The following is a 15819-nucleotide window of genomic DNA, read 5'->3' as shown; positions in this document are numbered from 1 at the left end:
TCATCATAAAAAATGAAACCCCACCCCTAACCCCAACGTCATGGGCAAAATCAAACCGTACGAATCTGGTCGTACGAATGGTTACGAATTAGCCACCTTGTATAAAATACGTACGAATTGCCATGAGATAGCATTGCAATAGTGTAAAACTGGACCACTGAAGCTTCAGACTAACCAAAGCCTTCAGAACGCTTGAATCTGAAATCTCACCCATAAAATGATTTGACCACCATTATTGCATAATACATCCACATTTCCCAGTTATCCTCAAATACAGTATCTTGTGTTAACACAGGAAAGGTTAATGAAGCAACGGATTATGAAGCTTTGATTTTTTTAAGTGTTGATCTTCCCCCTCTTCTTACGGCTATTTAGTGGTTGTGTGGAAACATAGATCTTGTCATTCAAATAAAATCCATCACCTTGAGTTCTCTGGGGCAACAAGGATTCGTAAAGCTGTTGCTGGAGGACAATCTCAGCTCATCAGTGTACCACATTAAAAAACTCTGAAAATTTCTTGAATAGATACGGGTTTATGAAAAACGTACACTATGAGGACACAAACCTGTCCCTGGGATGGTACCACCCCAGTAACACCTTTAGTACCTTATTTTTCAGTCACCAATGACCTTTTAAACCAATTAAAACCACGGCATTCAAAATGTAATATTTAAAAACACAATGACAATCGTTTGCTGTAAAACTAAATGTCTGTGGATAAATTTAGTTAACTGTAAACAAATCCAGGCCTTTGTTGCTTAAAGTATCGTTCTTGAGTAAAAGCTCACTAAGTCAAATAAACCCTGATACTGACAAAATAAATAGACATAAGTTAAAACATATGTGCAGGACATCAGTAGTGTTATAAAAAAAATAAAACATGTACCTGCCATATCCCCCTATCCCTTTTGTCTTCACAGCATTCTGATTTCCACCATCACATTCAGTAACTAAAACCGGCACTGGCCTTTGTTATAAACCAGTAGGTAAAAAACTTCTAGTGATAAACCTCCCAGCATAAACATATGAAATGTCATGACCTCACAATTAGGTCCCGATCAGCAAACCACAAACCAACAACACGAGGAGATTCAGTTACACACCATTTCAGAAGATCTCGCATCATTCCAGTTTAAAAGATCGTGCCTGAAGGTCACCCGAGCAGGACAGTTCACAGAGGTTCATTCCACACTTCACACTCTTCAAACTTGTGATTGCCTGAATAGTAACATAAGGCCCAGTGTCGGCCTGACGTAGGCCTTGCGTGTCAGTGGTTTGAAAAGGCCCCTGGGTGGAATTAGGATTGTTACTGCTTTAAATCTGTTCTACAGGAGGTCCTTCCTCTTTAGGTGCCGGTTCCAGGACAATTGGAGTGATATTACTGGGCTTCTTTACACTGTGGGGAAAGATGCCAGTATGGTTATACAGAGGTATAATCCACTCAATATATCTTGATCTTTTTTGCTTTTGCTGTAGAATAGTTTAAAAAAAAAAGATTTTCTTCTGCCCCATAAAAACCAATAATTAAAGCCCGGGATACACTGTACGACTTTAGGCTGTCCCAGATGAAAGATTGGCATCGTGAAACAATGGTCATGATTTCTGTGATCGTGGATCTTCATCGCTGGTCCTATGTGGGACAGTAAGAGAGGTTCAAAGACGGACGATTTCCCAGTCTTGCGTCCAAATATAACCTACTATAGTTTTCTGATAGAAATTCAGGCAGATCAACGCACAGTGTGTTTACTGCTACGATCTGCGTACTGGTATTTATTTACCACTAGTGCATGCTGGCGACGCTGCGCTAACGTGTCAGTATAAATTTGAAAAAGTTAAAGAATTGACCCCAGAGACCATATTAAATTAAATTAAATTTGATTTATTTCATTTATTTATTAATAAATAAATAAATTAACTAAATAAATGTTTAATTTATCTAAAATAATTTATCTATATTTAATTTAGAAGTAAAACTAATACCTAAATTAAGCTTAGACACTTAACTGAAAATATCCTAAAATAACATTTTAATAAATAGTCACACCAAAAATTATTCAGACACTAGATATAATTTTTGAAATTTTTTACAATTTTGTATGACACTATTATCAATTGAGGATAGAAAAATAAAGTAAAATGTGACACATTATATCCAAAAATCATTTATATAGTGGACTACCAGTAAAACTGCTAAAAAATTGGAACCCTGACCATGTTTTGCTTAAGTGTTTTTTCTTTAATTGCTAATGCAAACTTTTACACAACAGATTGAACAAAATTAGGCATTGCTTGGTAATTGGTTGACCTAAATTTGTATGATCTAATTGTGAAGATTTAACAGCTGTCAGCTATTCAACCTTATAACAGAAGGATGGCCAAAACCAGTAAAATAAATAGTTAAGTTCTTGCCATATTTTGTTACCATTATCGAAACTAAAGCGAATAAATTGTGATAATGTGAAAAAATTGTAAGATGTCAGAATAAATTTAGGTTTGACCGTACATCACTTCCATTGTTTGTCTCAAGATGCACACAGTACACTGTTAGAAGAAAAAGAACAAAACTGTACCTTTATTTTGTATTTTTTGTTGCTGTTGTGGTATCCCAAGGTTACATTTTGTACAGGTATACTAAACATAATACAATGTTGTACCTTGTTGGGTACTAGGGATGTGACGAGATCTCGTGCGACGAGATCTCGCGAGATTAAATGTGTATCGCGAGATTAAGTGTGTCTCGCGAGATTTCTTGTGTAGGTGAAATTCTGGCCGTTTCTCAAAAAAAAAAGGCTGCATCCTTCGGAGGTCGCATTTTTAAACTGCATTTACTTCATAAAGACTGTCTTTTTAGAGACTAACAATTATAAAGTTTACTAATAATTTAGTTAATCGCAAATTGTTGTAATATGCTCACGACTTGCGAATGTAATGCTCAGTTAATGATCTGAAATAAACCTTAATAATGACGTATGCAGCCTGCATATGCGACCTCCGGAGGAGGCAGTTGCAGGCGCCTTTTTTAAATGATATTCTATGGGCATGGAGCGTTTGCGCGCTGTTTATGCGCGCTGAGCGCCTTGCGGTTTTTGCCGGCGGCCGCAGCACGCGCCTTTGAAGGAACGCTGAGAGCGGAGAAGCGCCCGACGTCATTCGCGTATTTCCATTGTCCACTCGAATGAGGGGAGATGCGGGCCTTACGTTGTGGTGAGGGAAGTTTACAGTTGCTTTGAAGAACCGGACTCCACTCGCTCACTCTCTCCTGCGTGTTTGTGCACCTCTCACCTTCAAACAAGGTCAGATCAAGCATCCTCTTTTTAAAGTTTCTGCTAATATGACAGTCAACAGCAAAAGAGCGCACGCTTCAATATTTGATTGACAAGACAGCTGACTAGGTGGTTGCCTAGCAATATTAAAAGCCGCGTCGACACGCACTGCTCTTTTTTTTTTTAAAGGCAGTGCGTCGCGCCTTGCGTTTCCAAGCGTTTAAAGCGTGGTTGGTATAATTAGCCTCTTACAGTGCATGCATTATATTCTGTCTTTTACTGCATTTGCTTTTTTGTTTGGGTTTCCAATAATGTTCGTTTGGGAGCTCGTATGAAGTCTGAGACGTGTTGTGTTTTTCTGTAGATCAGTGTCAGATGTGAAGTCTCAGCAGATTAAACCATCACAGAGTTTACATGATTTAATGTCTGCATGTTCATTTCTATTGTAAAGAAATGGACGTTTATTAAATATTCAAATGGATTTAAACATTGTTTGGCTAAAAAATAAGCGTTTTTTTCCGTCTAAAGTGAAAGTGAAAGTGAAGATAGCATCCGAGACGAGTCTACTATCGCCCCCTGCAGGCATTTGTTATAATATATACATAATGCTATTTATTTATAGACCACAAATGTAATGTGTTTGTTAATGTAATGTTGTTTAAAGCGGAAGTCCACCCTAAAACAACATTATGCTCCAACACTATATTTCATGCCATATATGTAGTTGATTGTGCTGCCATCAAATGTACTAACTCCATATAAAAAATTAAAGCTTTTAACTGCTACAGTAACGGTGATTTGACGCGTCATCAAATCACCGGAAGAAAAATGCACGACTACATTAATTCTGAATGTTCTAAATGGGGGCGGGTCTTGAGGCGAGATGATTGACAGTAGATGATAACGTTTTTGATTGACAGCTGCACAGAAGCTAACGTTAGCTTGCTTTGCTCGTGTTTATAATAACAACAACATGATAATAACTTTCTACGTAGTATGTTTACCGTAGTTACACAAAACAAGCAACAACTAAGCCAAATGATGTTTTAGATATTTTAACAATTTTACATTACCTGAGTCCGCGGAAAAACTGGGCTGAAAACAGTACTCAAAATCTTCCTGACGAAAGTGCTGGCTGCATATTCAAAGTAGTGTAGTGGTGGGTCAGCTGAGGGTCGCGTTGATGTCAACAATAAAAACTCCCGGTGGCCTGAATTTGTTGTCCTTACATCCACATACTGCACAGGTTCTAGTCATCTTTTATCGAGGGCTTTGGTGATTTCCCCCTCAGAGACGGTTAAAGCGGAGTTACTCTTTGGATGGGTTCGTCTGCCGGCTAACTTCAAGTTGACTTGAGTTGATTTGAGAGCTAGTTGAGCGGTAAAAGAAGTTATAAGGCTTGTTCAACTTCATGTGGCGTTGCAAGAATCGACAGCGGGATGACGTCAAAGTACCGCGAGAGCGATTCGCGAAATCATACGGAGGAGTTTGCTTTTAAATCCCTTTCGCGGAACCTTGACGTCATCCAGCTGTCGGTTCCTGCGGCGCCGCATGAAGTCAAACAAACCTGACGACTGCATCGAACAGTGGTTAGTGGGTGGAGCTAATGAATCAGTTTCGCGCAGTGCATTCTGGTTAATTGTGTCCATTAAAGACGTTACGAAAATTCCGCTTCAACACACTATCAATCTAATAATCGAAATCGTGCAAATGTATTTATTTTTCCTCATGTATAATGCAAAGTGGACATAAATTACCCGTGATAAACAGGCTAAAATGTATAGATTGGACTTCCCCTTTAATGTAACTTGGTTTTAATATTTTTTTATTAGTTTTTTATTTGAACCAATTATTATTGCATCTTCGTTATTATGTAATTTTAAAGGCTACTGCTCACTTGGGTCTATTTTTATTACCCAAAAATAACAAATTACTTCATTATCAGTTAGTAAAATAATTGTTAGGGGCAGTCCTTGATTAGTTAAAACATTTAAAAATAACATGATTTCAGTTTCTTATTCATTTATTTTATCATCGAGGGTTTCTTAAAAAGTGTAAAAATATCGTCTCGTCTCGTTCTCGTGAACCCAATCTCGTGTCTCGTCTCGTCTCGTGGATTAAGTGTCTCGTCACACCCCTATTGGGTACATAACTGTACCTTAAGGATAGATTCTGTTAAAGCAATAAGCCCCAAGAAGCAGTGGGTTACCAGTACATTTTATAACAACTAAGGGGCGTTGTTAGGCACGACTCAAAGCGGAGTGCCTAAAACCCCCTTAGCTGTTATAAAATGCACTTTAACCCCACTGCTTCGTGGGGCTTATTGCGTTTATAAAACGGTTACTTCATATGCAAAGCAGGATTTCATAAAATACAACACAAATAAGTTGTAATTATATTAGTACAAATATTACTCTTCCGCCAAACAAAGTAGTTCCTCAGTTCCTCAGAATGTGTCATGTTTAAGTTGGGTAAGATCGGCACGCAGTGGATAGCGGAAATATGAATTTGAGGGAGAACACCTCAGGGAGTTTCTCTTTATAACGTTTTCTTTTTATTGACTCAACGATATTTATTGACAGTTATCTGAATATCGCCATTAATTGTGCAATTGTAGACAAATTAAAAATGTGATTAAAGACTGTGATGTTTATTTTCATAAATCAGTACACAGCAACAGTGGCGCAGTGATACTTATGTAATGTGGTCTGAACCGTGGGTTTACCGGGGTATTTTATCACGGATTAGAAAGCGTTTCAACCAATCAGAATGAAGAACCAGAACTGCCCGTTTTATATGTACAATTTTGTACCCCAAAAATGTACTGTTACAAAATTGTTAATTAAGGTACACAATAGGTCCTTAGGGTATAATATCCTACCCCACATCATTTCAATGTGTTGTTTATCCATAAAGGTACAAAAATGAACCTTTGAGGATACCACCCCAGCAACAGAAAGGGACATTTGGAGATTTTTTTAAAGCTACTTAAATGTTCTAATTTAAGAAAGACTGGCTTAAGCCCTCCTTGTAAAACCACAGGCCTAATAATGTCTTACAATGGCCAGTTCAGACAATTGTCTTTTAATTGCTGCAGAAATAATCTGATTACATTTTTTTACTAAGATTTTTTTCATTACAATATTAAAACAGTATTGCGGATGATTAATTTCAAGGTCTAGACCAACATATACTCACGAGTAGGGAGAGATTGGAACAGCCACTACTAAGACATGGTTCTTTTTCCTGAAGAGCCTCCACAGTCCTTTGTGATAACCTCGTACATCCAGGTCCCACACATGCAGGCACTGTAAGCAGTAAACAAGATATGGCCACAAGATAATACTACAGTTTTATTACCCACACTCCAAGTTTTTATTATGTCTTTCTTCTCTGTGTTTACAATGAGTCATTTATATCCATACTTCCAAGATTTGTACCTTTAGCTCACAGTTGTTACAGGAAAGACATATCACCATTTCCCTGTGCTTCAATGTAATCCACAAGCACCCAGTAAGTACGAAGATGGTGGAGATAAGAAGATTTGTCTTATCGGATTTGAATCAATTTAGTTTCTTTGCAGTATAAATATAACTACAAAATAAATAATGTATTATGCATAAAATCCAATCCCAAAATATCTAATGTTATATAGTTTGACCAACTTTCTGTAAATTTCTTGTTTTATTCTGCGGCACTGTGTGTGAAAGTCTCTTAAAATCGATTACATCATTCTTATTCCACTGAAAGTAAGGAAATATAATGTATTTTTTAGACAGTCAGTCCTAAATACTGCATTTAATCTCAGTTTTGAAGTAAATAACATGCTTCTAGGGGAGGTTTCCCAAACAGGGTTTATCCTAATCCCAGACTTATATGCATGTTTGAGATTTTTTAATTTAAAAACACCTTGTCCTGTTTAATATTCTGTTTAGTCTTAAGTTGCACACCTGTAGTGTTTTTTGTAAGGTATGTTTGTAAAAACGTATTAAATGACGTATTATTAATAAGGCCTAGTCTTGGATTAACCTTAACCCTGTCCGAAAAACCGCCCCCTAGAATTCAAGTCGTACCTTTGCCAATTCAGTCCAAGTGTTTGTGTCCGTCTCCTGCTCCATTTTGATGAACATTACAAAGGTCTTTCCTTCAGTGTCTGGGATGAACGAATCTTCACATGGGTTTTTACTGTGGTCTAGGACCTCAGCATCACTGCAGACACACAATGGATTATTGCAGTAATAGTGCACGACTGAAGCGTGTCCATATGGAGCAGCAAGATCTTTAAAAGATACTTACCGTAGTAAGTTTTGGATTTCAATCTCATAAGCATCAGTCTTCAAACTGTAAATATAGAAAAAACAACATTTAACTTTCACTATTTTTAACAACCAAACAGGATATTAATAAAAAGCAATTGTCAGTGAAAGAGACAACATATTTACCCATCTACATTTTTCATCTGAACATTTGGAATTGTGTTGAATTTGTGCTTTTTAAAGTAAACTTCCTGTAGAAAACAGAAAATCATGGTCAAACTGTGGTATTTGTATTTTAATAAAAACCACCACATCACCATTGAGTTTCCCATGAAAAACACACTTAATCTTACATACATGGAAGTAACCATTCATGTTAAGGCCAATGATGCCAAAGTGATACGAGCGAGAGACATCAGGGATAATACACTCTCTCCCTTTCCTCTGTTCTGGCATCCGCATCCACATGTCCCAATCCCAAAGCTAATGGACGACAAAAAAAAAACAGATGAAATGGAAAGATTAGGCTTAATAAATTTTAGCTGATATGAGGAAGTGTATAATCTCCATAACATGATTGGTACTACGGTCCTTATCCTATTTTTAGAATTAAGGGAGGCACTATATGTGCCCAGCTAAATGCACAGCAAATACTTCTGGGTTTTAATACCCACAGCCATAAATAAATATTGAAATGACCTCTCCCTTACCTTCTCAGGAGTTGGCCATTTGGGTTCCAGTTCATCCTTATAAAGGCTTTTTTTAAGCACCCAGCCGAGGCCAGGCATACTTTCTACTCTGTAGAGCAGAGATGGGTCCTCTGCTGTGTGCTCGTAGCCCTAAAAAAACAAAGCTGAGGAATCAAACATACTGCTTGAAAGACATTGAGAGTATACTACGGAAATATGTTAGGATAGACCCTGGCAAAGTAAAAAATAAATAAAAATCTCTCTTTTCCACTCACTTGGTCATTCCAGGCTGAGATACAATACAGACTGTCATCCTCACGCAATAAGTGAATGGTCTGACTGAGAAAGCTGGAGATAAATGTGGGAAAGAAACGGATAAATCACATATTTAAGTGCTGTCAAATGTTGTTGTTCAATCTGCACTAAAATTATTAGAACTAATAGCTGTCCTTCTAGCAAAATTAATAGTGTTAGAATTTGCTACCCCCTAGTGACCACTTACAATATTACAACTTGAACAATTACATTGACCATACCTGAAAAAATCTATGGAAATATCCAGGTCCTCCTCGAGAACAATGGCAAAATCTGCATCCTAAGACAATATATTTTTTAAGTCGAACACTTGCAAGCTGTTTAACCATTTCATTGTTCACAGGTTGTAAAGTATATACTCACTGGATGCAGATTAAAGGTTGCAGTCAAGCTGGCTTTGTAGTGCTGTGGAAAAAATATTTGTGTTATGTTAATGTTATTCATAATGTAATTACCAGCCATTCATACAATATGATATATACATCACCTGTGATACTCTAGCATTCTTAATACTGATAGGTGTATGCTGAACTCCTTTGAGACCAAAAAGCTCCACCACATCCATGGGTTCCTAATAATAGAAAATACACTTTTGTGAATATGTAAAGATGTGCATTGTAGAATGCAAAAATGATAAGCAAAGACATTACCTCATAATACCCATCAATAAAGACAGTGATCATATGTGGATTAACGCCATGGGAAGAAAGCAGAGAGCGCAACATTCTAGAAAAACAAATGTGATTTTAGTTAGATATTCTAGGTACAAGATTTCAAACAAAACCACAGAAAAATATTATTCAAAGGATCCTGATTGGCCAGGAAAGAAAAAAAAAATAAACATATAAGCTTGGAAAACACAAATACTTTACACAAATGTTACCAATATATTCAATTGCACAATTTAGTAGAATGGAAAAAAAAACAGAAAAGCAAATCTACTAACCTATACAGATAGTTTGGTCTATTTCCAGCTATAACTGCAACTGGGATGTTGTTGACATTGTTTTTAGGCAGCTAAATAAGACACAGAAATGTTAAGTAAACATAAAAATGTCTCAGAATGAGGACTAACCAAAAATAAATATTAACTCATTCCATGCCAGCCATTTTTTGAAAAGTTTCCCGCCGGCATTTTTTTTTTCAAAAGTTTCACAAAATGCCTTCCAGGAAAGATTTCAATATATATATATATATATATATATATATATATATATATATATAAAAACACAAATATATCAAATGAAAGAATAGACATTCTGCTTTCTAACAAAAAAAAAAAAACTTTATTCTCTGCTTATAAACTCTTAAATATTGGTATTTTTCTTTAATTTTTTTTTTTTTTAGCAAAAGCTGAAATAATTGCATTTTTGTGAAGGAATTTTGTTAGAGATCAGATTCAGAGCGATTATCAAAATATATACAGAGTTAAAATTAGTAAATAACATTTTGGCTTCAATTTGTTCATAAATTGTGTACGTTTGCGCCAACCAGTGGATAATCGCAGTATTGCAGATTAACATAAAAATTCATCAGGAACATGTTTTTATGCAAATGTTTTCTCTTAATTCGTCAATGGCGGGGAAAAAGTTAAAGGGGACATTTCACAAGGCTTTTTAAAAATGTAAAATAAAAATTTGGTGTCCCCAGAGTACATGTGTGAAGTTATAGCTCAAAATACCATATAGATAATTTATTATAACATGCTAAAAGTTTCATGGTTGAACAGTTCAGATTAAGGGCCGGTATTATCCCCTTCTGACATCACAAGGGAGCCAAATTTCAATGACCTTTTTTTTCCCACATGCTTGCAGAGAATGGTTCATCAAAAGTAGGTTACTGGGTTGCTCTGTATTACATTTCTGGGTTGATAAAAGCACTGAGGACCCAATTATAGCACTTAAATATGGAAAAAGTGAGATTATTAAGATATGTGCCCTTTAAAGTCTGCTTTAATCAGACATTACATATAAAAAAACAATACTAATATTTCTATAACTAATGTAAACCTTAGTTATGGAAATAGTTCACCCAATTTAATTTAAACATTCTCTTATAATTTAGTCTCATAATATTTCCTTCCACAAATAATTCCTTTGAGTTAATATATTCCTTCTGAAGTGAAACAATACTTTTGTAAGAGAAAACAATTCATGTTTTGAGCGTATTTAGTAGAGCCCGACCGATATGCGTTTTTTCGGGCCGATGCCGATACAGATATTAGGGAGTAAAAAAAGACCGATAACGATATATCGGCCGATATTCTTTATGTGTATATTATAGTTCAGTATATACTACTATTATACTAAAGTACTGTACATAGAATACACTATATACTTTAACATAATATACTGTATATGAATAAATACAATGCAATGCAATGATCACTCACATATGTGGTGATCACTCACAAATGTGGTGATCCAACACTTATATTGATGTGACAAAGATATGTACTATAGGCAAGAAGTTAACAATAAACTTTATTATCCAAAATTAGTTGGATATCAGTGCACTAAACAGTAAACTTGACTTATTATAAATAACTTTAAAACACAAAGAGAACAAAATACATAAAACTTGCATCATTTGCAGTTTTGACGAGAATAGCGTTATAAAGAGAAACTTATGAAGTCATTGATTAATATTAGCTTTACAGTAAGTTGTGTTCTTCACAAATTAGTTAGCCACTCAGTTACGAAGACAATGCTTGACGGAGCACATACTAATGTACGCTATGTTTAATGTTGTGCACAACGTTTTTATAACACAAACCCAGGGTTCCGTGCAAACTTTAGACTTTTATAAAAATAAAGCCTCTTCGCTCCGCCTCTTTTATTTAGCAAGGGTGTAGAGTTGCGCGAGCTTATTGAATCAATTGCTAACTAACAACACAAGCAGCAGTAATCTCATATAGTGATATATAAGTGCACGGCTGCGCGTAGTTTAAACGTGTCATTTCTCCGTCTCGCGTCATTTCTCCCGCTTGCGTTTTAACTCGCAAGTCGACAAAGAGACGGATTAAAAACACCAAATGTAAGCGGGAATGCGTCTCTCTTGTCCATTTATAATCCAATCGACCAAAGCGCGTCTTAATACCAGGTGTAAAAATGTTGTGAAGAAGACACTGCGTGACTGCTTCAATGCCACCTGAACTGAGAGACTGACTGAACTGAAGTGAAAGGGGTGGGGGATTGGCTGGTGTCACTACAGTGAGTGATCTGGGTCGCCATTAGCAACCAGTATGGCGCACTCTGCTGGACAAACAAGTACTTACATCTTTCAAATGCATTTAATGTGTTCTGTAACAAACGTTCATATCGGCGCATATCTGCGGCTTATACGCCGATACAGATATATCTGCGACATGCTCATATCGGCCGATAAAATCGGCAAAACGATAAATCGGTCGGGCTCTAGTATTTAGTGAAATAAATAAAAATATCTTTTTCATTGTGTATGAATGAATGTATACAATAAAACTATTTGTTTGTGATCAACTAAAAAGCAAGTCAAATACTCTGGGATTGCATGAGGGTGAGAATTTTCATATTTAGGTGAACTATTTTTTTCGAAGGTGAGACTTTGTGTCTTACTGAATCTGGATTGAACTCTATAGGTGCTGGATCCTTGCAGCTACAAATACTACCATAACCCTCCACTTTACTGCAAAAAAGTTTTCTCCTACGGTTCAGCTCTGTATCCGGCCAGTGACACTCCGCCTCTGAAATAATTAAGTGAAGTGAGTTGTATAAAGAATGACTATATATAAGGGCCATGATAGTGAGACTCAGAAAAAAGGCAGAAATACCTTCAGAAGCAGTAAGTTGAACCTCGGTTTTCAACAGCACAGGATCTCCCCACGTAGAGAGAGCTGGAGACTTTGAGTGCTTCTCCCCATACACTTGACCTAAACAAATAACAGTAAATATGTATTACAGTGGCACAGTAAGTATACAAATAGATATTATAAAACAAGCATCATGTGTGTTCATGAAAGAGGGAGAGAACGAGAGGTGAGAAAGGTGATAAAGACTCAATGTTCTTACCTCCCTTCTTCACAACCAGCGTCCACATATCTCTCCAACTCAAGGTGACAGCCACCTGACTCCCAAAACTTTTCAAAAGATTCTTTGCAGCATCTTTCAGATGAAAAGTACCCTCATCCTGAAGATACCAGGGAGAAGTGTACATATATTAGCAAGCGAAAATGTGTGTTATTGTAGCTGAGTGGTTCTTAAACTGGGGGGCGGCCCGAGATGGTGCAAGGGGTCCCAGGTTCATGACATTTTTAAAAAATACAATAGTTTATCATAAATTCTGTGGCGTTAAACCTCAGAAGAATAAAGGTATTAACCAACAGCACTACATTGTATAATTAAATATGTTTTGTTTAATTCAAATTCTAAGTTTGAGATTGTTTGGTCATAAATGTATTTGGGGGGGGGGGGGGGGGGGGGTTAATACAAATAATACATAATTGTGGAAATATAACCTTAATAGTGAAAATAAGGATTCTGCCACGTGTGACCATGTTGAGGAAGAGGATCATGGCATCATCCTCATGTGGAGAATATGTGTCAAACACTCTTTTGGCCATCACATGACCCTAAAAAAGCACAAGATGAGCACTAGTCATACAACCACATAAATACCCAAAACAGCCAAGTTATGCAGGAGATTTCTGAAAGGTACACTATTATTACATCAGACAGATATGTAAATGTGTTTAATGGTAAGGATGTGATCTCACAGTGGCCTGATTCAAAACTATGACATGTATGCCTCTGCCCTGCTCCCTTATCTCATCTTCCAGCACCTGCAAGACAAAAAAGTATATGATCTAAAGTACATTGATACAGATCAGCACATGAACGCTGTGCAAATAACATATTGTACCCTCATATTATTTTATTAGGGATGCACCGATAGGATTTTTTTGGGGCGATACCGATTTAAACAGACAACTTCTGGCCGATACCGATGCCGACACCGATATTAAACACTTGTATACAACACTATACAGTTAGTCTATTAGCTAGTTTATTTCTGCATCAAATTATTTTTACTGAACATGGATTGGATCTAATTAACATTCAACTGACCAACATAATAAGAGAGGCACAAATTAAGCTACAACAAATATAATAAGACAGCATGACAACCTTCAAAGGTGGTTTTTGATATTCAGCATTTATTTTATTAACAATATTAACTCATTTTATTTTACATATAATGGATTTCTTTATGCAGTTAATTAATAAACAATCGGTATCTGCCTTTCTCATGCTATTGCCAATATGCCGATGGTTTCAAATTCATCAAAAATCGGCCGATAAATATCGGCGGCCGATACATCGGTGAATCACTATATTTTATACAACAAAAGAGGCCCAGAATCACTTACTGTGGTGCCGTCCACTGCCACATAGACCTTAGATCGACTAGAGTACACCTCAATATCCAAAACCTTCCTCCCGCTGGCTGGTCTGCGTGGAGTTTCCATGTTAGGCAGCGCATCATCTGAGAAAATCAAGATATGTGAGAAACAAACAAAAAAAATGTGAGCGAACAAACAAGATGCACAACTAAAAGTGTGTAAAGCCTAAGACATTGACGAGTTTAGTCTGTTTACAATCTAATTAAGAACCATATCACAGCATTCAGAGCATTACAAACATCCACAATTACCATAATCTTGGGCCACATCATCCTCATTTGCAACTCTCCTTGTATCAAGAATGAGTTTGATATTCAAAAACACTGTGATCAGTAGAAAGAGGACAGCACTGGCCTGCAAATTCAGCAAGAGAAATTCACTTAACTTAGTTTAGTTGGAATTATATACATTACTGCTGCCTTAATATTAAGTACTGCATTCTTGGTTTCAGGGAAACTCAAACTACTAGTAGGTTATTTGAAACATCTTTGGATACAAAGCAAAAGATAATCTGATTAAGTCGAAAATGCTGACCTGGCAGATTCGTCGTAATGATCTTTTGTTGGTGAGTCTGTATTTCCAGGTGAGGTAGAGGCTGCGCTGCTGGCGAGGGATGAACGGTTTGGCTTTTGGGTTGGGTGTCCAGGTGTCCATACCTGCAGTACACTATTAACACCTGCCTGTATCCAACAGCACCTGCGATCACGTCTTCTTCATCTAAACAACACACAGTAAATAGCGGTTGTAAATGAGTATAATTAAGCAATGTAAAAAAAAAAACACGATGCAGGTGGAACAACTTCAATGTTCTCGAAATATTGCAAAATTGCACATTTCAGTAAACAATTAAGGCACGTGCACGAGATAGAGAAACGGACGTTTAATTTTAGCAAATAGTGCAAATGTTGAGGTACAATATTAACAGTAACATTAGCTGAGAACTAGTTGGAATTCTTTTAAAGAGCTATTTCTGTTGACACTTGATTTTTGTTGACTGTAACACAGTATAGAATAAAATCTGTTGACGGTTTACCTCATCGTTTTATGCCGCCCCAAAAGCGACGTCCGGAATCGCTAAAAGATATAAGTGTAATTTATTTACTGCAGATTTGGTACCATTTGGCCATATGCAAGGAATGAGCGGTGTGAAGCCAGAGCGCAGACAGACTCCCACTCGTGTGCTTTTCAAAATAAAAGCCACATTCCTTTAAACAAATGTTTATGAATTTATTTACAAAAAATATATAAATACAACATAATTTAAGGATATATATATATATATCAAAAGATGTACAAAGTATAATTTACACGATTATATAACATAAAAATTAATAAACCTGGTAACAAAACACATTTGCATTTGTTTTTGGTAGAGACAAGGTACAATGAGGGCATTACAAAGTACAAATTTTATTAATATCAAAACATCCTAAGTCGTATTTGTGGAAAATAAAAAAAAATTACTTATACTCATAACTACATGTGCCTTGGTATGACCACATTGTCACCACAAATGTGTTAATAAATAACCTAATACAATGTTTAGGTGTTATAAAAATACCTACAAACCAAACATTACAAAAAAAAAATAACCAAGCAGTAGTCCCTTTGAAGTACATTTTGATGGCCCACATCACAAAATTGTTTAAAATTTAGATGTCCATTGGCTTTAAATGTCAGAAATGTCCCCAAGTGAAAACTAAAAGTATTCACTTGCAAGTTTCCACATATTTAATAAAAAAATACAGTAATGTTTACAATTGTTATTTTTTGGTATTTATTTTAACTTTTTTTATTACTATATATTTCTTTCACGTGCAGAGATTTAAAGCCAGATTCCCTGTTTACAAACGGCA

At 36.2% G+C, this 15819-nt stretch overlaps 1 protein-coding gene across 1 annotated transcript; it reads right to left on the bottom strand.

The window, feature by feature from the left end:
• Positions 1–111: 111 nt before the first annotated feature.
• pomgnt1 (protein O-linked mannose N-acetylglucosaminyltransferase 1 (beta 1,2-)) lies at positions 112–15134 on the bottom strand. Its single transcript, XM_065264661.2, has 22 exons — positions 14997–15134; positions 14498–14680; positions 14215–14317; positions 13931–14046; positions 13277–13342; positions 13019–13132; positions 12573–12690; positions 12335–12433; positions 12120–12247; positions 9470–9540; positions 9174–9249; positions 9011–9094; positions 8887–8928; positions 8745–8803; positions 8484–8556; positions 8230–8358; positions 7877–8002; positions 7706–7770; positions 7560–7604; positions 7337–7472; positions 6462–6571; positions 112–1396 (listed from the first exon to the last, which is right to left on the bottom strand). The coding sequence occupies exons 2-22, from the start codon at positions 14615–14617 to the stop codon at positions 1315–1317; spliced, it is 1962 nt and encodes a 653-aa protein (XP_065120733.2). The 5' UTR covers positions 14618–14680; positions 14997–15134; the 3' UTR covers positions 112–1314.
• Between the last annotated feature and the right edge of the window lie 685 nt (positions 15135–15819).

Source organism: Paramisgurnus dabryanus, chromosome 7 (genome assembly GCF_030506205.2).
Source record: "Paramisgurnus dabryanus chromosome 7, PD_genome_1.1, whole genome shotgun sequence".
NCBI classification, from domain to species: domain Eukaryota; kingdom Metazoa; phylum Chordata; class Actinopteri; order Cypriniformes; family Cobitidae; genus Paramisgurnus; species Paramisgurnus dabryanus.
This window is presented reverse-complemented; position numbering and strand designations above follow the sequence as displayed.